The 24,299-nt window shown below is 36.7% G+C and overlaps 1 protein-coding gene and 1 long non-coding RNA gene across 4 annotated transcripts; one reads left to right on the forward strand and one right to left on the reverse strand.

Moving 5' to 3' along the window:
* Window positions 1-4,861: 4,861 nt before the first annotated feature.
* On the forward strand, window positions 4,862-8,678 carry LOC136208391 (uncharacterized). 2 transcript variants are annotated; one of them, XR_010677106.1, is made up of 6 exons: window positions 4,862-4,877; window positions 6,166-6,415; window positions 6,547-6,637; window positions 7,267-7,429; window positions 7,525-7,628; window positions 8,368-8,678. It is a non-coding gene; the product is annotated as an uncharacterized lncRNA (long non-coding RNA). The 2 variants fall into 2 exon arrangements; XR_010677107.1 differs by having other exon boundaries at window positions 7,304-7,429.
* A 3,524-nt stretch (window positions 8,679-12,202) lies between these two features.
* Window positions 12,203-17,864, reverse strand: LOC136208516 (E3 ubiquitin protein ligase RIE1-like). Of its 2 annotated transcripts, none has more exons than XM_065999442.1 (6): window positions 17,095-17,864; window positions 14,887-15,006; window positions 13,462-13,594; window positions 13,179-13,340; window positions 12,589-12,744; window positions 12,203-12,447 (listed from the first exon to the last, which is right to left on the reverse strand). In XM_065999442.1, the coding sequence occupies exons 1-6, from the start codon at window positions 17,619-17,621 to the stop codon at window positions 12,424-12,426; spliced, it is 1,122 nt and encodes a 373-aa protein (XP_065855514.1). In that variant the 5' UTR covers window positions 17,622-17,864; the 3' UTR covers window positions 12,203-12,423. The 2 variants fall into 2 exon arrangements, with proteins under 2 accessions (XP_065855514.1, XP_065855515.1); XM_065999443.1 differs by having other exon boundaries at window positions 13,179-13,337; window positions 17,095-17,863.
* Between the last annotated feature and the right edge of the window lie 6,435 nt (window positions 17,865-24,299).

The following is a 24,299-nucleotide window of genomic DNA, read 5'->3' on the forward strand; positions in this document are numbered from 1 at the left end:
ATTAAAAACTTATCTGTGTGTGTGTTTCTGTTCTTTCAAAATACTTTTATTTTTTTTGTACACACTCGTTGTTTCGTTCTCCACCACTCAACCGTAGCCCTTCCCATTCTCTGTTTTTTTTTATCATTGTTACCACTGACAAATTTTAATTTGTTTCTATGTGATTTTCTTGTTGGAATTTATCAATACATAGGTGTTGTATTGTATTTGTATTAAGTTGGTGCACAAATTAATTAGTGATACTCCAGTGCATTAATTAGTGCTATATTAAGCATTATACTTCTTCTGCTTTTAATTTTTCATAATGGTATGACATGATAAAATTAGTGTTGTAGAGTTTTAATTTTTTTTTGGTAATTTATCGTCATCTTTTTTATTCTTTTTAATAATTAACAAAAAAAAAAAATAAAAAAAATCAAGTTTTTACTCTATTTGGTCCAAACATAAACCGGACCGGATCGAAATAGTTTGGTTCAGTCCGAACCAAACCGAATCATATTTCAGTTTGGTTTGGTCCTAAAAAATAACAGTACTTTGGTTCGGTTCAGTTAGGTTTTTGGACCGAACCGGACCATGCTCACCTTATGCTTTAGTGGGCTTTTCATTCTCTAAGCATGCCTGGAGTATCTCGAATATAGGAGATGTGACTAACTGTTTTTGTAAACTTGCTTAGTAAAACTTAACTGATTGCTAATAGTTGTTTATGTAAAATGACACATAAGGACATTGATATTTTATGTGTATTATTTTCTTTTTTAATAATTCATATTCTCAATTACATTCTAAAGTAATGGTATGCACACATGCTATATAAATTAGATCTTTATAATACATACAAATATATTTAAACAATGAAATTATTTTTAGGTTTTTAATAATAAAGGTGAGATTTTCATCTATGATAAAAAAATGTTTGATAAAAAAACTTTAGAATTAGATTGCTAATATTATATTGAATATTATATAATACTTTTTCTAATGTATATCAATTAATTTATAATTTAATATTTTACTAAAACAAAAACCTAATATTTTTATATTTTTCTTAAAGTTTCCAATAATATTTATTAATTTAATTATAAATTTTAATTCATATAATTTTGAATAGAAATATAATTTCTAAAAACATAATAATAAATTTAGATTTATTAATTAATATTTACCACTAAAATATATCTAGATAAATATGTTTATAATATTATTAGTTTTTTTTAAAGGAACAAAATAACATTTGTTTAAGTAAAAGTTAGTAATTAAGGGTAAAAATATCATTTAAAAGAGATGGAGCAATAAGCTAACTGAAAAAAGTCTTAAAACTAGTATTTTCAAAGTTAGAGGTTTGAACTCAAAAAACTCTTTCAAATCTCTCTTCACTGAACACCGCCATGAGAGATTTGACAAGTTAAAATCTTTAAAGTGGTCCAAATCAATAATTTTACCCCAAACATCTTTTTATTTGATTCTCTTATAGCAAAAAGCCTTAGTTTCAAGGAGGTGCTTAGTTGGTTAAAGGAGAGGGTCCACACAATGTGGTGGTTGAATATGATTCACTACTCCTTGCTTGTACCGTTCGGAGCCAAGATGTTTCAAGTTTAATTTTGGGTTGGTTGTTGAAAATTGTAGATTCTTCATATTTTAGCCCAAGCAATAAATTCTATGTCTAATCATAGTGAATAGAATTTTAACGTACCATTGTTTCTTTATAATAGCCTTATGAAGGATGCTAAAAAAATAGCTCTTTTCTTTCCAAAGAAAATACATTTTTTTTATAGTAGAATAAAGCATTTATTCAAAATCAGTAGCAAGAACATTACATGCAAATGAGGGTGGAGAAGACTTCCAAACCCCCCTATCAAACTCGAAAGCCACTGCCCGAGCAAACTCATGGGCCACATGGTTCGTTGATCGGCGAATGAAACTGACGACATAATTTCCTTTATCAAGGATTTACAATCATTAATAAGTTGATCAATAACTGAATTAGACTCACATTCACGTTGCAACGCGCAAACTAACAGCTACAAATCTGATTCAAGATGAATATCATTCCTCCCCCGAGCCTTAGTCCAACTCAAAACTTCACGGTAAGAGAGGGCTTCCACAAGAAAAGCGTCTCATTGATAGTGGAGAATATCGTTTACACCTGCCAAATAGCAGCCATCAGATGAATGAGCCACAAATCCAAACCTAGCACTGCTCGTCTGTTGAAATAACGCGCCATCCACATTTATTTTGATGATGTTGGGCGGGGGAGCAGTCTAAACTGATGTAGCAATGGCAGACCGGCTTGTGCAGATCGTACTAAACGGTCTCGCTGCTTTCCAGCTCTACAGGCACGCAGAAGCACGTGCAAACAGTGTAGGAGCTGATTCGCAGGTATTCCAAACATGTTCGTTACGGCTTTGCCAGACCACCCAACACACTAACGCTGCCAATTCAACGACAGACACTGATGAATGACTGGTAACCCACCCCTAGAACTCCTGAAATTCGTTACACATCGCATTGATATCTCACACATGCATAAAGTTCAACACCCACCGGGCATGGATGCAACCCACTAAAGCATGAAACCCGTCTTCTTCAGCTGCATCACACCTCATACATAAAAACGAGACCTCCACATGCCAAGTCACCAAAGCTTTAACCGTCGATAAACACCCGACTAATAACCGTCATATTAGATTCTTGACTTTAGGTGGTACTCGAAGACGCCAAACCGATTTCCAATTGACCCCCACATCTCGAGTCTGAGCGACCATCGTCTCAGTACGCAAATGGCGGTAGCAGCTCTTCATGCTGAATTTTCCCCTCGCATCCCTTTGCCAGCTCTAGGAATCGTTAATAGGCCGAAGGCTCAACGGAATGGAAGATCAACCCGACATCCCGAGCAGTGAAAAGACTATGGAGCATATTATCATCCCACTTGCCAGTAGTTTCAGAATGAAGGACGTCAACAGAAGTATCCGAGAGGCTGGTCAGTTGCTCGCTTTCCACGTACAGACTTTTAGGGATAGGTAGCCAGGGATCCTCCCAGATATGGATGTCAGCACCCATCCCCACCAGACGCATAACACTAAACATGGCAATTTCGTGTTTGAGTCGTGTTATTTTTAGATTCGTGTCAAAAAGAATAAACCCAAACCCAACCCAAAAACTTTCGTGTCACAATCGTGTTAACCTGTTCGAGTTAGTATCGATTTCATGTTTTTTCCGAGTTACATGTAATTTTGTTATGCATATATATTGATGATAACTTTTAAAAATATAAGATGTGATACAATTTTTAAATACTTTATCATTTTTAGATTAACACTAACCATCAAAAAGTATGCTAATATCATATTAGGGGGTCATGTAATGTGCTTATAACAATTTAGGAAGTTCGAATCATATCTGCGAGTAATAATTATAATTTTATTAATAAAGTGACATATAAAAACACAAGAGAATATAACAATAATTTTAAATATTTGTGTTGTTTTCGGGTTACCATATCAACCCTAACCCAACCCAAAAATTTGTGTGTCAATCTCGTGTCAACCCAAAAATTACACATTACCTACTAAGCTAAACTCAAACACTAAAATTACATGTCGTACAATTGGATCGTATGTACTTTTGCCGCCTCCACCTAGCACCATATATAATCAAATCTTTGGATGCAAGAATACTATGCCAAAGAAAGCTTATCATTAGGCTTAACCTGCAAAAAAAATAGAACTAGGATAATACCTGGCCAACCTTGCTTGGCTAACAGTGCCAAGTTAAAGTGATGTAGGTTACAAAAGCCCATACTCCCGAACTCATTTGGCCGACCCAACCTCTCCCAAGATTGCCAATGAAGCCTCTTCTACATTTTCTTATTATTCTTTCACTATCACCAATAAGAACCCAAATTGGAGAAAATACAATTAGAATTTCTGCGACCTTAACTTTTAAAGTTGTTTGAAGGAGAGAATGAGGTCAAATACCAACTTTAACACCAATATAATCAATAAGGAAAAAAGATAAAAATAAAATTTTAGAAATTACAATCCATATGAAGAAAATCAAGGAAGAGATTAGACTTTTGAAATTAGAATTCAAATGAAGAAAACCGAAAGAAGGGGGAGAATGAAAAAGAAAAGAAGATGGAGAGAAAAAATTTAAATAAATAAAAAAATTCTGAACAAAAGTATTGTTTACCACTTCATCAGAATCAAAAATAAAAATAAAAATCAAAACAGACAGCCCAAATATAAGCCCATATTTAAAGTGGATTACTATACCCAGCCCCAATTTCCCACCCTCAGTCCCGAAAAAAGACGATACCGCCCCTTAGCAAAAATTTGAAAAACCTAAACTCTCTCAAACTTTCCAAACTAATTTCTTTCCGAAATCAGAGATTGCACGTATAATGGTGAGCAATTTGTTATCCCCGAAAAGAGACGAGAACGACCAAGCCGCTGAAGTCGAGGTATTTTTTCTGTTTGAGTATATCTGTTTTCTGTTGATTTTTTGCAAAAATTGGGACTGGCGGACTGTCGGGCGTGTGACTATCACGCCCCACCATGTGGTGGGGCATATGAACATCACGCCCTGGTGGGGCGTGATAGCCACACGCCCTACCATGTGGTGGGGCGTGATATACACACACACCTCAGTAGTCTGAAAATTGAATTTAGGGGTTTAGGCCTCGAAAAATTGTCGAAATTGATCGTAGTGAAGTCTAATGTTCGTTAGTTATTATTTACAGGTTCCGTTAGAAGACTTCAGAGGTAACAGTTTTTATCCTATACAGACGTTTGAAACATACTAAGAAGTTGTTAACTGGGCAAAACAGACGGCGATTCGACTTGGCTTCGAGTTAACTATAGCTTCTCACAAGACATTGGGTAAGTTTAAATGGATATTGGTTAAATCACTACTAGAAAATATCGATTTACGACGGAATTGTCTGACGGAAATATTTTCGTCAGACATTCTGTCGCATTTCCGTCAGAAATCCATTCCGTCAGTACTGCTGAAGGAAAACTCAGACGGACAAAAATATTCGTCGGATATTTATGACTGGAAGATTCCAGCCTTATTTGTGACGGATATCTCAGACGGAAATTATTCCGTCGGAGATTCTCTGGACATTCTGACGGATTTTATAGCGTCTGCATATTCTGACGGATATATAGATGGAATTCCGTCAGATTTTCTGTGTCCTTATTTTTCTATTAATACATTTTACATTTTTAACAGAAAAATTATATTAGTTCAGTAAATGTTCATTTTGAATTTGGATGATGTTAATGTCTAAAAATGGTGCAATTTTATTCCTAGTTGTATTTTTAGTGTAATTTTAACATCTACACTTCACATATGCATCATTTTATCACTTATTAGTAACATATCACAAATATATGATTAGACGTTAAAAAAATAATATTGTGGTTTGTACAAATTAGACAAATATATGACTAGACGTTAAAAAAATAATATTGATAATGACGCTAAACTTTAGGGGTATTTTTTCATCCCATCCCTATATTTTATATTTTATCCAAAAAAATATTTGCGATGGTATGTAATTACCTCGCTAATACCCATTAAAAAAATGAAGATTATCATTATTTCATATTTTTAGTGTCTTTGAATTTCTTGATAATTTTAGTGATTTAGAATATTTAGTGATTTAGAATATTTGAATTTAGATTGAACGATGAATTCACATTTAATATATGATTTTATATTGGTTTAATTATTATAATTTTACATTATTAATTAATTTATAAGTTATTTATCAATCAATTTAAAATATATATCTAATCTTTTAATTATGTAATTTCTACACTTTACTCATATTCATTTATAATATAATATTTAAATATTAAACTATAATCCCGTGTTTTTGTAATGAAGTTTTATTATAAATTAATTTTATAGTACATAACTTTATTTTACTGACTTATATATTATAAAAATGGAAAACTTACTTTTTGTGTATTTAATATATTTTTATTTTATGTTACCAAAAAATATATTTTTATTTTAATTAAAATCATATAAAAAGTTGATATTATAGAGTGGGCTTTTACACATAAAGCCCAACCCATTAATCTAGAATCCACCTAAACTAACCCTAATATGTCCCCTTTATAAACCAATTTATCCATCTCCTCTCTCATTTTCTAGGTCACATTTTCTCCGCAGCACCGATTTCAATCCTTCTAATTGTTGATCTTCTTCAAACTTTCCTATCCCTCTCACTCTCCTAAGCCGATTTAAACCCTTTGATTGATGTTGAATGTTTTGATTGACTAAAGAAGAATGAGGAAAAAACAAGTCGATTTGATCTCAAGAATAAGTCTTCTCTGCTTAGTAATGCTTTTTTTTCTTCAATCTGAGATTCCATACCCATGACGATATAAAGCGACTCAAATCGGTATGTTTTTACCAATTTATCTCCTTCCTCTACTCTCAGATCTAAATATTCATCAAATATTGAGAAGCGAGAGGGAGAGGGAAGCTTGTTCATATCCATTTGATTTCACCATAGCTTACTTTTTTCTGTAGGTGAAAAGAAATGATGCATCATCCCAACCAGATATAGAAAGTGAATCGCAGCCTGCAGAGGCATTTGAGATTGAAGATATTTATTATAGAGGTAAAATACAAATCTAAAGACACAATAATCTGAACATGTTAAACGATCTAGTTAATGATGACTCTCCATCTTTTGCCAAAGTCACCTCTCTACTTAGTCTCTCTGACTAAAGCAAGAGGAGGTAGGTGATTGAGATGATTGTGTATATATGAAAAAGGTGGAGAAGTTGAAAGGAAATTCAAGTTAGGAAAAAATTACATGCCTAGACTATGATACCATGTCACGACCATTTATGTGGAATACTTGAATTTTATGTTAAATTTCTGGTCTTAGAGGTTTTCATGTTTCAATTTGATCTAATATCCCTTGTGGATATAATACATTCAAGAAAGTTTTGTTACTTTCAATTTTATGACTATGAATTGTATGGATAGAAATATTTGATATAGTTGATTAAAGAATGTTTATTTTGTGGATTTAGCTTATTAATAATTTAATATATCTGAAGTTAAGGAAAGCTCAAAATCGAACAAACTGAATCTTAACCAAACCCATCTCCTTGGTTTGTTTACAATATTCAGCCCGGTTCTATTTCTCCTTGCAATATACTTTTCAGTTTAATCAGTCTACTTTTTAAATCAAATCAACCGCCTATTGCTCGCCCCTAATAGTTCTATGTTCATTTCCAGGTTGCAACTTTCTCTAATATAAAACTAGTTCTTGCAGCAACAAGAGAATACAATGTGTCAAGCAAGAAAATGGTTAGCAAGAAGCATCTCAAATCTTTCCTCTCATCCTCTACGTGTTTGCATGGTTAGGAGTGGTCCTGCTGGATTCTAGACTACTGAAAAGGTGCTTTTTTTTATTATCAAACTTTTGGTTAATGTTCAATTCTTTGAGATTTGTCTTATTGATGTGATTTCTTCGCATTTCAATTGCAATATCAGATGTTGAAGGTGCATCAAGAGGCAGAAGTTGATATCATTGATTGATTTCCGACACCATTTGGATTAGTACGCTCCAGTGTTGCACCTGATCATCCGGAAACAAGGTGGGGATTTTTCTTCTTAACCATATGTGTAGAGTTTGGTTTCTTCAGCTTTCTATGAATTAACAACTACAGAATATTAAATTCTCGGTCTTAGGAGCAATATCCCATTATTTCTTGAGCTTGCTTCTTCTTTAGGCATGTCTTTCCCTCAAAATTGTATTTAGTCATGTAAAGTGGATTTATTTTTGTCCTTTTGTTTTCAAATGCTCATCATGTGTATTCAGTTACTGTCATTAACATTAAGCATGTGTCCTTTACATTTTGAATTTTTTTAATGTATCTTTGCATCTCATATTTTAATGTTTTCACCGTGAACTATGATTCAGAATAATCTGAAAATTTCTAGTTTGGCAAGGATGTTTATAGGGTTTTTCGCTAATGGAGTATGTTTGTTTAAAGTCCCTTATCAAAGTTGTTATATATTGAAGTATGGTATTCGTTATAAGAGGTGTGTCTATGTCATATGGGTTTGATATGAATTTGGTCAAGTTTTGTACAATTTGGGTTATGAACAAATTTCGTGTATGCTTGAAAGCTGCTTGTAAATGATATAGGTCATAGATGAATCTTTCTAGTTGAAATTTGTTTGTTGAACATCGTATGATTAAGCATTATAAATTTAGGAAGTAAAAATTTGTCCATGCTTTAATGTTTGTTTTATATTTGTCTTCCTCTTGTTACTAGTTTATATGTTCTCTCTACCACTTTTCAATGATTTCAATTCTTTTTACAAGTTCAGGTGGTTATCAGTCTTGAAGGGGACCATCAAATGTTTTTTGGTATACAGACATGATTTCGCTTATAGTATCTAAAACCTTTTTTAGATTACTATTACCTAATTACTTAGGCTAATTTTGGGCCATCAAATGAAACAGAGTAACTCAATTGTATTTTCATAGTTGTATATGTATGGTGCATTTTTTGTATTTTTTTTGTAAATGATGTAATAACCTTTTATAATATTATGTAATTAATTAGATAATTTTGTAACTACTTGTCAATGTAAGATTACTAAAATTAAAATAGATGAATATATATAGTTTGAATGCATTATATATATATATATATATATATAGCTTGCAGGCATTATGAAATAAAGAAAATCAGATTCTGACGGAATTTGTCAGAAATGGATTTTTCTGACGGAAAGTCAACCTAATTATAGTTGGTGCTTTTGACGCAATTTCGGTTGAGATTTGCGTGTTATGACGGACTAAAATCTTGATGGAAAAACGTCAGTTAAAATGTCAGGACATTGTGATGTATATTTCCGTCACAGTTTCCATCTACATTGATGATGGTTTTCCGTCAGCAATCCGTCAGGAGTTCCTGTCAGGACGAACGTCAGTCAATTTTGCGTCGACCTTTTTTCCCACGTTTCCCTTCCATCAAATGTTCCGTCAGATTCTGTGACGAAAATTGTCCGATTTCAAACATTTTTTTTTCCGTTAGAAATTAGCATTTTTCTAGTAGTGAATCTGCCCGTGGTATAAAGAATACTCAAAGGACTAGGGAAAGAGATATGGAGAAAGTAGTACGGAGGAATACAAAAACAAAATACTGTGGTTGCAAATTCCAGGTGAAGGTTCTGAAAATCGCTGAATTAGGGGTTGGGTGGTGAATGGTGTTGCTGGAGAGAGAAGACAACACAATTGGTTGTATATCGTCAGGGCTATCGACAGATGAGCGAACTAAGTCCCGGTTCAAAAAAAATTGTTCGTCAAATGAGTGCAGCTCAAGTAAAGCATTGTGCTATTTTTGCAGCAATTAAAGAAAAACACCCTGAGGATTGCCCGGCCCAAAGACATGTGTATAATTACAGGGAAAAAATAAGGACTGAGAGTTTTGAGGGTCAGGATGTAATTAGTCAGTTTTATTGGCTTGCTATAGATATGGATTACATACATTGGACGCAAGCAGAGCCGGGCAGCAATGTTGTGACTCACCTCTTTATGACACATCCTACTTCGATCATCCTGTTCTGATCCTACTACTTGTTTGTTGGTATGGATTCAATATATAAAACAAACAAGTATAAAATGCCATTTTTTGAGATCATTGGAATGACGCCTTCAAACAAGAAATTCTTGATTGCCTATGCAATTATGAAGGTAGTTATATGTGGGTTTTAGAAAAATTGAGGCTTTTGCTTGGAGCTGATGTACATCCGACAACCATTGCTACTGACCGGGAGTTTGGATTGATGAGACCGGTTAGTGAGGTTTTTCCTGAAACTCATCATTTGTTGTGTACATGACATATTAATAAAGATGTGGAGGATAGAGTAGGCAAGTTGATTGGAATGAAGGATTTTGGAAAAATTTTTAAGAATACCAAATGAAAAAAGATAATTGAAGCACCGACAGTAGCCGAATATAAGGAGGCAGTGATAAGCATGAAGAATACTTCTGCCAAATGGCCTCGTGTGATATAGTATGTGGAGACCACATGGCTAGTGTATAAGGAGAAGTTCTGTCGGGCATGGACGAACAATGTGTTGCACTTAGGAAACACAACAACATGTTGAATTCATCTACTGGTGCACTCGATACAGTGTGGGCGAAGGTGCACAAGAACATTGAGGCTCAGATTGATGCAATCAAGTAAGACATTTTTTCTGTTATTAAATTTAATCTTTTTAATTGTAACAAATTAGTTTTGTAATGTTTTACTATATATAACCAGATACTCACTTGAGGACTCGAGATGAAGATCTGTGGTGTCTCACTGTGTAGCTCCTTTCACGTACCTCAACTTACATGTTTCACATTACTGTTTATCTGTACTGTATGATGAGATGGTGCGTATGCGCGAATTGAGTGTGGATGTGTTTCAGCAATGCGGATGTGTGTTGCCCATGACTCATGGTATTCCTTGTGCATGTGAAATTAAAAAATATATTGAGTCGATACATCGATTAGTGTGGAGTGCATCCATCCTTTTTGGAGAACTCTTGCATTTGATGGTTTGAGTGACATACCAGTTACTGCTCCCATTTATGGTGATGGGTCCGAGGTTCACCGGTTTTTTCACTCTCTCGTGGAAAAGGTTGACAAATTAGATCCTGCAATGATGCGTAGCATATCTGTCTACATCCATAATCAAATTAACTCGGATCAAGGCAGTTACAAAGAACCCGAGGTCAAAGACACAGTTAGAGGTAGACCAAAGGGAAATTCATCTACGAAGCGGAATCCGAGTGCATGGAGTACAGTCAGGGTGCACGTGGTCGTGCTCAGTCTTCTACTTTGAGGAGTAGTCGTAGTCGAGGCCGAAGCTCATCGTCCTCTGTACATAACAATGAGATGTCGAGTATATTTTATTTTCATAATAAATAAGTTCATGCTAAAGTAAATATATTATCACTGACGAACTTCATATGTTCATATTTGCAGCGGGATTTGATGCGGATATCAACGGATACCAACATTTACATAGGGTTCAGGGACTAATCGTACCATATATTACTTGATACCTAGGTGTTGTATCAGATGGTAATTGTGGATTTCGTATTTTAGCCGACGCCGTCACAAATAATCAGGAGGAGTGGAAGATGTTGAAAGTGCTTATAGAAAATGAGGTGCGGGCCCACCGTGATCTGTATGAGCCAGTGTTTTGGAACTGAGTAGATGATGTCTTCACGCGTATTAGATGGACAGGGGCGGGGTGTGATCAATCTCACTGGATGATGAGCTCGGATGACTTATATGCTGCTACATCAGTGTTGAATGCAGCGATATTCCTTTTTACTGCGCCACAATTAGGATGTTGTATTATACTGCCGATGCGTTCGGACGATGGAAGACCACCGGAGCGAGAGATTGCCATTTAAGGAGTTATGAACACTACATACGTCTTTATTTAAGACCTGGATTTTCAGTACCTCCCATTGCCAACCAATGACATAGATTTCGTGATCTGAGTGTTCGTCACTTGGACAATATTTATGCTGACAGGAGAGCGACTTGGACTAGATTACATTGATGTATACAAATTTATATGTTTTAAATGACAATATTTATTCATTAACTTATATTATTGTTATAGGTTTTAATTAAAATTGTATGGTATTTACAGGTTTTAATTAAAATTGTGTAGTGCTTACAGTATTTACAGGTTTAAATGAATAAGGGGCTAAAATTTTTTGCCTCCCCGACACGCGGGCGTGTGGCAATCACGCCCTACCATGTGGTGAGGCGTGATAGCCACACGCCTCACCTTGTGGTGAGGCATGTGGCTATCACGCCCCACCACAAGGCGAGATATGTGGCTATCACGCCCCACCACATGGTAGGACGTGATTGCCACACGCCCGCATGTCGGGGAGGCAAAAAAAAAAAAAAAGCCTTTCCCATCCCCAACCCTTGAAAGGGCATTTTCGTCATTTCACGAGACTAGGGGTGGGAATTAGTGGCTGGGTATAACAACATCCTATTTAAATATGATGATATCAGGTTAGAAATAAACATATTTTACAAATTCTATTTATGCTACAAAATTTTGAAACAGTTTATGCAATAAACCCCCCAAAAATCCCAGTAAATGCAGTTTCAGGGTCTTTTACCTTGTACATGAAATTGCAAAGAAAAAATGCACATTGCTATTAAGCTCAGAAATCAGTATCTGATAAAAAAAGAAACAAGAGAATAGTAATAATGTTGCAGTATGTGCACACCCTGTGAACTTATATAGTAGAATTAAATGCAGCACTTAAAAATAATTTGGAACCCACTGCTTCTTCCTCCTTTTGTTCTTCTCTCTTGGCAAGTGTCTCAAATTAAATACAAAGAAACAATCAAGACAGTTCCAAATCCAATGCCTGGAAAAAGATATAAGCAACTATATTTCACTAATTCCATAAACTATATTTTTTCACAACAATTTGAAATATCTTCTACTCTTTTCCCTTGATTTCCTTTGTACATACAACAACATCAACCCGGGTCCCTTTTCGTCATACCTGTTCATTTCCTTTGAGAATGTTGTATTTGCACAAAGGACATGTAGCATTCATCTTCAGCCATTTTATAATACACGTCGAATGGAAATGATGGTTGCAAGGGAGCGTACTCAGTTCTGCTCCATCGTCATATTGGCATAGACATATACAGCATTCCTAATAATAAAAGAGAAAATTCCACTTAATATTATCCTGGAGCAAACAGATCATAGGCCTTGTAATATAGCCACTTCATTATCTTTAATTTCGGATCCCCTCACGAATCAAAATATGTACTTCCTCAAGCTTCTCCACTTCAGCTGCCTTAGAGGTAAGTTTTTTTTTTTTTTTAAACTTCTGCAAATGAACTCTGGTATGATTTTTTAACTAGTCTCCATCCCAATTCACAATTAACTATGTTAGTAGTTAGGTTAGGACAAGACAACCCGCCTAACGCTACGTCCATTTGACACCATTATCATTTTTGTTAGCATTTATGTCATATATAATAATGTGGAGTGTGTAGATTGAGTAACACGATTATACACGACAACCCGTTTTGAGACCCGTAACTAAAAGAAGCATTCTTGATTGATAAAAAGCAAACTTACAGCATCTTCAGGTAAAAGTACTCGCTCATTTGCCAAGTAGGCACTGCTCGTTTCAATAGGAACCATTTTCCCTGCTCCAACACCAGGCTTTTCCTCATCTGACATCACCTGAAATCTGTATTTCGGTAGGGTACTAAGATCTGCTTCAGATGCACCTTCCTGCTTAGTAAATGTGAAATGAAAACAGTAGCAATCCTTACTTAATCATACAAGAACAAAAATGGGAAGACTTCTATTGTCTAAAATTTAGTCTCCGTCTAAAGAAATGCTGCCATCTTCTTACCTGCCCAGCAACAGCATAAAGAATTGCTATGATGCATGGTAAGCAGCAACAGAGAGCAATCCCAATCAAGCATGCCAAAACAACACAAAAGATCGCAAAGAACACATCAAATGCCAGAAAAACCACAGCCAGCCTGCGCATATTCAAAATAAGATGATTTATGCCGTCTCTGGAAAGGAAAATTCAGATAAATTTATTTTTGGGAAAAAAGCAAAACTATCATTGATTTAGATTAGTGGGATCCTCTCATCTTTTTGAAACTTCATTTTACTAAAGAGCCAATCAATCTAACATACCTTTTCTCATATCTTATTTGAGTTGAAAGTCGAAGGGAAGAAATTTGTCATTTTGCAGAACAGTTTTGGACAAAAAGAAAACTCAGCACACAGCAACATTCTCATTGAAACTTAAGGGTGTTTGTTTCAGCGATTTGGAGGTTCTTTTCGTTGTTTTACTCCAGAAAGCTAGTAGATGGGTGCTTGGTTAGGATTTGGAAATAGCTGATGTTAGCTATTTTAAGATAAACAACAGTTCTTCATGAAAACAACTTCCTATTTATTTAGTTTTGACAAAATTAACTTTCCTAAATCAGTTAAATATACATCATTCATGTACCTCTGTCTCTCTAACTTCATTTTTTTTATATTAAAATAAAAATTTTACTTTTTACTAGCTTATTCTTTTAATATACATTTTCTTCTTAAATTCATTCGATTAATTTTATTCGTATTCTTTATACATAATATAATTTATTATAAATTGATTTAATGCTATTTTTTTTGGTGAATAAAGCAAATTTGTTATAAAAAATTCAAAATACAAAAACAATACGATACACATGAGCCCTTTTTTAAATAGTTATGCAAGCTTTGGAAAAATAATATGAATGTACATAGAGTTGTTTTTTTATGAATATTTTTTTAATTTCATCTAATTATTTAGACTATTTTACTAATATTCATATAATATTTTTATTTGCATAATTGTATATATATATATATATATATATATATATATATATATATATATAGATTTCATACATACTTATAAAGTTGCAACTTAAAATAAAAGCTAGGAGAAGTCCCTCCCCATCTTGTCCCCATGATGATGAGAAGTGATGCACAACAAGGAAGAGATTAATTGATAGAAACCATCTGGTAAAGTAAGAAGTTTCATGCCTGCTCTCTCACGCAAAAACTCCTCCCTATATACTACCAGCACAAATTCCCATGCAATAACTAACTCTTCTAGCTCACCCCTACTTTCCAGTTGGACCTTTCTGTTTTCTAGAGTATACATTCCATATCTTTGGGTCGTGAGGCAATATAGGTCTATTATTTTTATGTTAATATTTCCCTGCTATCTTCATTAATGAGAAAAAAAAAAGTGAAAAAAAAGCATAAAAAACATGGGCAGAGAATTTACCAGTACAAGTGTGGAGCATTTTGCAGAAGAACATCACCACCAGAAACTACCCAATAAAAGCCAACTATCCACCATAGAAATGATGCCATTGTGTTTACAGATTCACACCGTTTAGTGATACTAAGCCAATAAAAATAAAAATTAATAAACAAGAAGAGCCAGAACTCTATAAATAACTTCAAACGCTGCCTATGACAACATGATATGAAGGCATAGTATCAGATGAAAGCTTACCATGACTTTGTATCAACCATACCATGGATGACAAGCTATGTAAATGAACCATACCACAAGAATATTTTTTAGTAAATGATCTAATGTGGAAAAATAAATGATTTTTAGGAGAAAAAAAAATAGTAAGTTATCACATGCATGGAGGCCACTGAAGAAACCTACCAACAGGATTTAAGAGCAACATCCCTTTCAATTTCTTATCTTTGGCCTCTTATTCAAAACCAGATTACCACAAAAGACAGGTATAGCATATTGCAAATGGAGATTTTTGAAGGAATTTTTATATGCCAAATCCAAAAGCAACACGAGCATTTGGAAAGAGTTTAAAGGGATGGAAACTCAAAGAAAGAAACTTATCCTTGTTGGGGTTACACAAGATTCTACTACTCAGATATAGCAAATAACACTAGTGATAGTGACTAGTAGTATAAGTTACTAGTCCTTGACAATTTGTCACATCTAGCATAGTAATAGATAATGGCACTTCAATTAAAACCAGGTATGCCACAGATTCTGCTACTTGGATATGGCAAATAACACTGGTGACTAGTAGTATAAGTTACTAGTCCTTGACAATTTGTAGTAATAGATAATGGCACATTGGCACTTCAATTAAAAGCAGGTATGCCAGTTTGAAGCAGGGACCTTAATCTAAAGAGCAACAAAAGAACAGTTCTTTGACATGGCCAATAAATATCCCTATATAGCAGCCAATTAGAAATTGTGTTTAACACCATTCATCCACCCTGTTGAACATTTCAGCTTTAAACTGAATAAATGACACAAATGAATCCAAACAACACCTCCAATTAAGATGACACCTAAGATGTTCCTTCAAGAGCCCCTGAAGTAAAAACGATTTTTGCCACTAATTCTTTTATCCTTCAGGCTTTTCCATTTTCTTATCCCTATAATTAATTGTACGAGTTAATGTTTCACACTAACCAAAAAGTATCCATTGTCACTATAGGCTTATGTGACAAGAATTTTCATGCTCAAACAAAAGAAAAGGGAAGCAGAGAAACAAAAACATAAAGAAGCTGAAGACTAAAACTTAATGTGATTATTAACATGAATAGGAAGGAAGAAAACGCATGGATAAAGTAAGCTGACCGCTATTAAACTTGAATTGTTTGGCTAGCTTTTCTTGTTTGACTAGAAATGAAAATAAGATTAATGCAAGCCTTTATACAGGCTTACATGTACAATCTGATACTCTTTCATCAATTCAAAATAGGGATTCTAACTCTTCCTAGTATTCCAAAAAGCAGATCTTCAGAAACCTCTTCTTCTCCTTTTGTTTTTTTAATAAACATAGCTGGCTCCAATAACCTAACCACCTTTGAACAAGCAAGATTTGATGGATAGAGGGCTCATCAAACCCTGGTAAAAGCTAACTTCTGAAAACTAAAATTAAACAAATTCAATACAGATTAAAGATCACTTGCCTATCCAGAGGGTTAAGCTCGACTTCTACAAGGCAATCCTTAAATTGTTTTAGAAGTTCCTGAATCTTACTGGTTACTCTCACTTTTGAGTTCATTATGACAATTATACAACTACAATCACCTCCTAAGTTTCCATTCACTTCAAAGTATTTCCAACTTTTACAACTATTTTTGCAACTTCTTACTTATGTCTTACCATGCCAATCTCTCGCTGTTCGTTCAAGTATGTCACAATAACTCAAGCCAAGGTTTTAAATGCCAATATTTAGACTTGCAAACAATTTAATCATGGGCATGGTCATTTCATAACTGACTAAACGAGCAAAGCCTCCCAAACCTATGGCACCACACTTTGATCAACATACAAGTTAAGAATCTTTTGAGTTGTAAACTTCTAAAATATACAAATGGAACAATGTGATGTGAAAAAAACAAAAAACAAAAACAAAAAATCCCAAATTGAACACCGCAAATTCAAATACCCAAGTAAAGCCAAAAAGAGTCAAATTCAACGCCTTAAACTCACCTTGATCGGCCAGAACTGAGGGAAACTCTATCAATATCATTATCGTCTTCACTGTCAATATTCCCTCCATCAGAATCCTGTTGCTGCTGTTGCCTCTCTTCATCTCTCACTCTCCTCCTGTTCCTTGTCCTATATTCCAACCAGACCAAAACCACATGTACCAAACACTGAAGCGCATACCCGCAGATCCAAAGCCTAATAGGAGTGTTCGGCGTCTCGTCAGCAGTAAGTATCAGCATCGTTATAGAAACAAAAACAAAGGCGGTGTTCCATAGCATATCAAGAGCAACAACAGGCTTCGAATACCCCCAATCAGCTCGTCGCTGATCCAACTGACGAGCTGCGGACTCTCTAACTAACATGGAAGGGCCACGACGGCCAGTGGCCCGACCAAGAAGAGCACCGAGGGACGTCGGGCGTACGGGAGGAGATGTTGGTGGTTCCTGACGGGGTAGAAGAAGTGGCGCTTCAGTGTCAGTCTCCGCCGAAGAGGCGGTTCTGGCGCCGGTGGTGGTTTGCGTTGACATTGATAAACGGAGAAAGTACGAAAAAAAAAATGAAATGATCAGATTAGGGAGAGACTGAAATTGACATGATGATTATTTTAGTTGAAAAAGTATGCAATTTGAAGGAGAATTGGGATGGATTTGGGGGTTTTCCTGTTTCTTATTGAGTATAAGAGTCTAGAGACTGAAATTTTTGATAGATTGATTGCTTGCGTGTTTTTACTTTAGCTGGTTTGAACGTTAGATGAGAATTGCACAGGAAACAGGATGTTTTTTTCTTCTCATATATTAATATTATTTATTATTAAAAATCAAAATAGTTCCTTTTTATTATTTAAATTATTAATTTTAAAGTTGCTTATATTTCTTGTTTTTTGACTTCTAGGTGGGGTTTTTTTGCCGCGCGAATTACCAGCTTCGATTGTGAAAATGAAATTACCTTATTTAGAATTAAAATATTTATTTAGCTGGATCTTGTTATTTTTTTTTTTATTGAAAGTGGGGAAAAAATGAAAAAGACCCAGGAATCCCAATAAGGTTAGCATCACCTAAGCTTTCAAACCCAAACCCGAATATATTAAAAGTTAGAAAAAGTCAAAAAAGTCAATAGAGTGAAAGAAACAACCCACAAACTAAGCGAACCGATACAAGGCTCGGCCGTTAAAATTGTCCCAAAGAAAGCTAAAACAAAAAATTGGAAAAGAGTCCCACCACATAGCATCAGAGCAAGTCCTACCAAACTTTGCTAGGGCGTCAGCAACCTGATTCCCTTCACGGTAGACATGTGAAACCGTAAAATGCATTCCAGAAATCATACGTCGACACTCGATCCAATCCTAACATAATTCCCAAGGAACCGTGATACCCGTGTCACGAAGAAGAGCAACCACATACCTAGAATCACTCTCCAACCAGAGGCGCCGCCAACCTAGGTTGAAAGCCATAGGGATCGCGTAAAGAGCAGCAGAAAGCTCCGCAACATGCACCAAACGCCAAGACGAAGGGAAAGCAAAAGAACCAATCACGTGGCCAGAATGATTTCTGAAAACACCCCCCGCAGCCAGAATTCACCAGGGTAACTGATGCATCAGAATTGGCCTTAATCCAACCATGCGGAGGTGCAGACCAGCGAATAGGCAGAATCCGAGGAGCTGATGTACAACGAGGCAATATATTAAGCGTCTCCAAAATCTGCAGCTCCACCGTAGAGTTCCAGATAGTGCCAGATGATAAAAGACCCGCCCGATGGATTTGCAACCATAACAGGCGTAAAGCCGAATGAATGCTAGGAGTCGTATCCGAGAAAGTTGCATCGTTGCGGGTTCGCCAGATAACCCAAACCATATAAAGAATAGCGCTGCACCATAAATCATAGATTTGGCCACTAAAATGTTGGGCAACTGCCCAACAAAGCAAATCTGCAAGAGAGATAGAAACATCAATTCGACATCCAAATAAGGAGGACACGCTATGCCAAAGAGCACGAGCAAAGCTACAATCCATAAAAATATGTTGATGCCGCAAAGACTTGAGGGCATCATGAGTGGGCAAAAAGCCAAAAAAAGCACGCCAACACAAGAAAGAGTGAGCCGGAGGAATAAATTTCTTCCAAAGAAAGCGATAAACCGCCAATGAGGAAGGTGCTTACCCCATCCATGAATAAAATAGTTTAACAGTGAAATTCCCCTTTTCAGACGGGCACCAGATGCAAGTATCCGAAGACTCATGATTCCTTCGGATAGAAGTGACTGCACTATGAACATCATGTGGGAGATCAGACAGCCCCGTCCAGGTGTCACCAAGCAAAATATTAGCAACCGGATCCAAGAGCCAGCGTTGAACTAAAGGAGAGAGGCCAAGACGATCCGCAACAGTTGGAATAATCCACTCGGAAGACCAAAAATTCAAATTCGTTTCAGTTCCAATCCACCACATACAGTGTTGACAAATGAGACTATACATATCACGGACCGATCCCCAAATGGTAGAACTGACAACCCTGCCACGAGGTAAACCAGAAGTCTCCAAAAAACGGGTGTGGAGCAAAGAGAACTAATAAGAGGAAGATGAGAGCAATCCCCAAGCTAATTTACCCATCAAAGTAGTATTTAATCTGAATAAATCCTTCACCCCCAAGCCCCCATCAGAGACCGATCGGATACAGGTATGCCACGGGATAGTTATCAATTTTCGCTCCAAAATATCTCAAGTCCAGATGAAGTTTCTAATCTGACGAGTCAACTGATTTAAAAGACTCGAAGGCCATTTGTACACAATAAAAGAGTGAGTCAAAGAGCTAGTGATCACAACATTAACCAAAGTGAGTCTACCAGCCATGGAGAGCGACTTGCCTTTCCAACGCGAGAATTTCCCAGAAATACAATCCGCAATACCCACCAAATAAGAAAGTCGCGGGGCACCACGAAAAAGCAAAACACCAAGATAGCGAAACGGTAGAGAGCCAATCCGAATACCACATATGTCAATAAGACGAGAGCGCCTCCTGGCTGTGATGGAACTACTAAAAAAGGACTCAGATTTCTGCCAATTAACATGCTGACCAGAAAGAGATCCATAGAGAGAAAAGGTCTCGTAAAGAATTTTAACATTAGAAATAGAGGCCTTGCAGAAGATCAGAACATCATCAGCATATAGGAGATGTGTGGGAAATTGTGAGGAACGGGAATAATTCATAGGCACCAAAGTACCCGAAGTCACCAAAGAAGTAATCAATCTACGAAGATAGTCCTCGGCAATCCCAAATAAAAGTGGGGATAATGGGTCCCCCTGACGCACACCTCTAGAGCAGGAAAAGTAACCCCGCAAGCCAGATGAAGTCATAATAGAAATACGAGCTGACGGGAGAAGGTTGAGAATCCAATCCCGAAACTTCAGAGAAAAACCGAATGCTTGATGAACCTCAAGAAGAAAATTCCAATCTAGAGTAATCAAAAGCCTTCCGGATATGAACTTTTAGAGCCATATTCCCCCCAAAACAACGATTGTCAATAGAATTCACACCTTCAGAGGCCACAACAATACAGTGATGAATATTACGACCTTTCACAAACCAAAACTGATTCTCAGAAACGATCTCACTAGCCACCTGAGCTAATCTGTCTGCAAGAATTTTAGCAATGATCTTATAGCAAAAATTACTCATAACAATAGGGCAGAATTGATCAACTTTAATTGCTCCATTAACCTTAGGAATCAACGCCATGATGTTTGAGTTGAGACCCGAAGAGATTGAACCATGATCAAAAAACCACAGCACCATATGACTAACATCCAAACCAACAATATCCTAGAAAGTTTGGAAAAACTGGCCCGTAAAGCCGTTCGGCCCTGGGGCGCTACTCGGATCGATTGCCATGACCGTTTCTTTAATTTCAGAAAAATGAGGCCGACGTGTAAGGAGGTCAGTCTCGTCATCAGATACGAGGTTGGGGATAATGTCATGGACACGAGAAAGATTTGGATGATCCATAGGATTGGAGAATAAATCAGAGTAAAAGGAGACAATATGCTCAGAAATTTGCTCAGGATCGGTAACTAAATCACCATAAACAACTAGTTCTGAAATCCCGATGGAAGCTTCTTACAGGCGGCTGAATAATGAAAGAACTCGTTGTTCCGGTCCCCCACCTCAAGCTAATGCACATGACTTTTCTCTTTCAAATAGACCTCCTTTTGCAAAAGATGACGGTCCAGCTCCGCGTGAGTAGAAATTTCTTGATCATGAAGCTCTTGAGAGAACCCGACAGAAGATATCTCAAGTTGGATGTTGTGCAATTTTGCTTCACAAATAGAAATGTTAGTGTCCAAATTCCCAAAAACCTCCTGATTCCACTGCCTAAGAATCGGACGAAGGCCCCTTAACTTATGGCACAATAACTGCATCGGAGCAAGTATCAGATGATCACCCGTCCAGAAGTCATGAATAACCTGCCGTAGCCCCGGGTGCGAGATCCACATTTTCTGAAATCTAAACCTAGAAATGCGCAGCCTACCCTCGTGAAAACGGAATAGGAGGGGGTGATGATTAGAATGGTGCCTAGTTAACACAAAGCTGCTATAATTCTAAAAAGCAGCAAATTGTTTCGAGACCAAGGTTCGATCAAGTCGACTATCAACCCAAGCAGCACCCTGATGACCATTACTCTAGGTAAACTGAGGTCCTGAAGCTAAAACATCCACCCAATTATCCTGATCCATGAAAGAACGAAAATCACAGCAAGGACGCAAAGCTGGAGGTCTTCCAGTTTTTTCATGCGCACCAAGCAAGGCATTTAAATCACCCATAATAAGCCACTGACCTAGGGACTAGCCAAAAGTCTGAGAAATACAATCAAAGAGCGCAAGTCGGCGATTGGCCAAAACACTACCATAACAAAGCAAACAAACTGTACAGAATCAAGAACAGAGCAGTGGAGAAGAACAAACTGATCATGACATAAAACAACTGTAGAAGGGAGAGTAAAATTTACAGATTGAAAAACCCAAAGAGTCTGACGGTCCCTCTCATTTCCCGCAAGAAAAATCATGCCGATACTATCCCAATACGACTGATGAATAGAAGAAAAATCAACCATAGGTTCCGCAATACAGAGAAAGTCCAGTTTATGCCTAGCACACAAAGAAAAAAGGTATCTCTAGGTATCCAAATTATGAATACCCCTACAGTTCCAGTAAAGAACATTCATTTAAAACGGGTTGGGGGTTTGCTGACCCGCTTAGAGCGAGATTGTAAATTATCAGAAGAATCTGGTAACGAAGAGTGCTTTTTATTCCGAACCACCGTCTGCAAAACACCTTCATCCAAACCATCCTCCAACTCAGTTTGATCAGCCCAAGATAAAGGAAGATTAATATCTTGCATTGTTTTCCCTGATGATTTCATAATGATATTATCATTGCCAGGCGAATTCGGCCTACAAAACGAATCAAACACAGGCTCGACTCCCTGCCCTTGAGGACTACCCAATGAAAGACTAACAGAATCCAAATCTTGTACAGATCGGGTGACCACTGGCATAGTAGCATTAAGGATTTTACCAGTAACCTCCAGGATCGGAATAATATCCCTCTGAATGTCCATCCGCTGCTAAACCACACGTGGTCGAGAAATGATTGGCTGAACAACAGTCGGTCGAGATACAGTCGGCTTCCTATTCTTCCTACAGTCATACGCCATATGTCTGATAGAAGAGCACACTTTACAGAAACTATGAAGTTTCTCATATACAACATCAATCCAAATTTTTTTGCCTTCACGCTCAATCCCAAGTTGAGTAGGAAGACCCCCTATTAGGTCAATATCAAGCAACATACGTGCAAAATGACCAAAGTCCCCATCAAGTGTTGCTTTATCAAACTGCAACAGTCCCCCAATGCCTTTGGCAATATCAGAAAGTATTTGAGCATCCCAGTATTCCCAGGGTAAGGAATACAAGCGAACCCAAACTTGAGCATTGGTCATCTTCAGCAAAAGGATCAAAATCAGGGACCCACGGTTGTAAACGGAAGGAACCTGACTTAACATTAACAATACCTTTACTCAGAGCTAAATCCCTTGCCTCTTGCGAGTGCAAAATGACATGAAAATAACCCCGACCGATCGAAATCAGCCTCCATGGCTCATCAATACCCCAAATTGCATTCAGAGCCTGCTTCAATTCAATCACCTTCCATGGGGCATCCCCTTTTAAAAGGATCAGTCGCCCAATTAACGAGTTACGGCACATTGCAACCCAACGATCATAAGCCCCTTGATAGATCTGAATTGACTTAATGCCACCAACATCTGTTATCTTAGCCGTGGAACAAGGAGTCGTCGGCAAAGATTTTTTGAGAATCGAAGAAAAAGTCGGTTTGGCTGCCGTAGCCTGAATCATCGACGTCATGGATGAACTCAAAAGGCGGAGATTGGGATTAAACAACACACCAATACCGACATAGTCCTCATGAGGGATAGGATCCGCTATGACAATAGATCAAAGCCTCCGAAGATGAAGGCTGGTTAGATCTGATTAATGCGTTAATAAAATGGTTCGTTAAAATTTCTTGAAGATCTCTTTCATCATTTTCAAATTCTTATTCAATTTATTGTAATTAGTTTAAAAAAAATTTATTCAGGTGGTCAATATTGTCCGATCTAGTGAAATTAAGAGGACAAAATAGGAGAAATGATTGTGGCGGTGTAATCGGAGAGCATGGCAGACGCATGCGGTGCAAGTGTTGGTCACGACGGATGCAGAATATACAGGCGGCCGATGGGAACAAATCGTAGCGATTAGGGATCTCACTCTCCTAGATCTCCTTCAGCAGAGCATCCAGGATTCCCGCTCTTTAAGATCTCCAAAGGCTGGATGGAGCGGCCGCATGAGACGCCGCAGGTGGATGGAGGAGCCACCACTGGAGACGCCGCAGGTGGATGGAGGAGCGACCGCTGGTGGATGGTGAAACTGCCGCTGGTGCAGACCTATGGAAGAAGGAAACGACGCTGGTGGAGAAGAATTGGTAAATACTTTAAGATAAATATAATTTACTCCTAACATTTTTTTAAAAAGTATAGATTTACTTTTAATATATGAAATAATACAATTTTACTCTTTAACGTTTCCAAACAATTTCAAATTTATTTCTATCCACTAAAAATTTAAAAATATTAGTTTAGTGTTATTTAACTACCATTTC

Source organism: Euphorbia lathyris, chromosome 10, assembly GCF_963576675.1.
Source record: "Euphorbia lathyris chromosome 10, ddEupLath1.1, whole genome shotgun sequence".
Taxonomy (NCBI): Eukaryota; Viridiplantae; Streptophyta; class Magnoliopsida; order Malpighiales; family Euphorbiaceae; genus Euphorbia; species Euphorbia lathyris.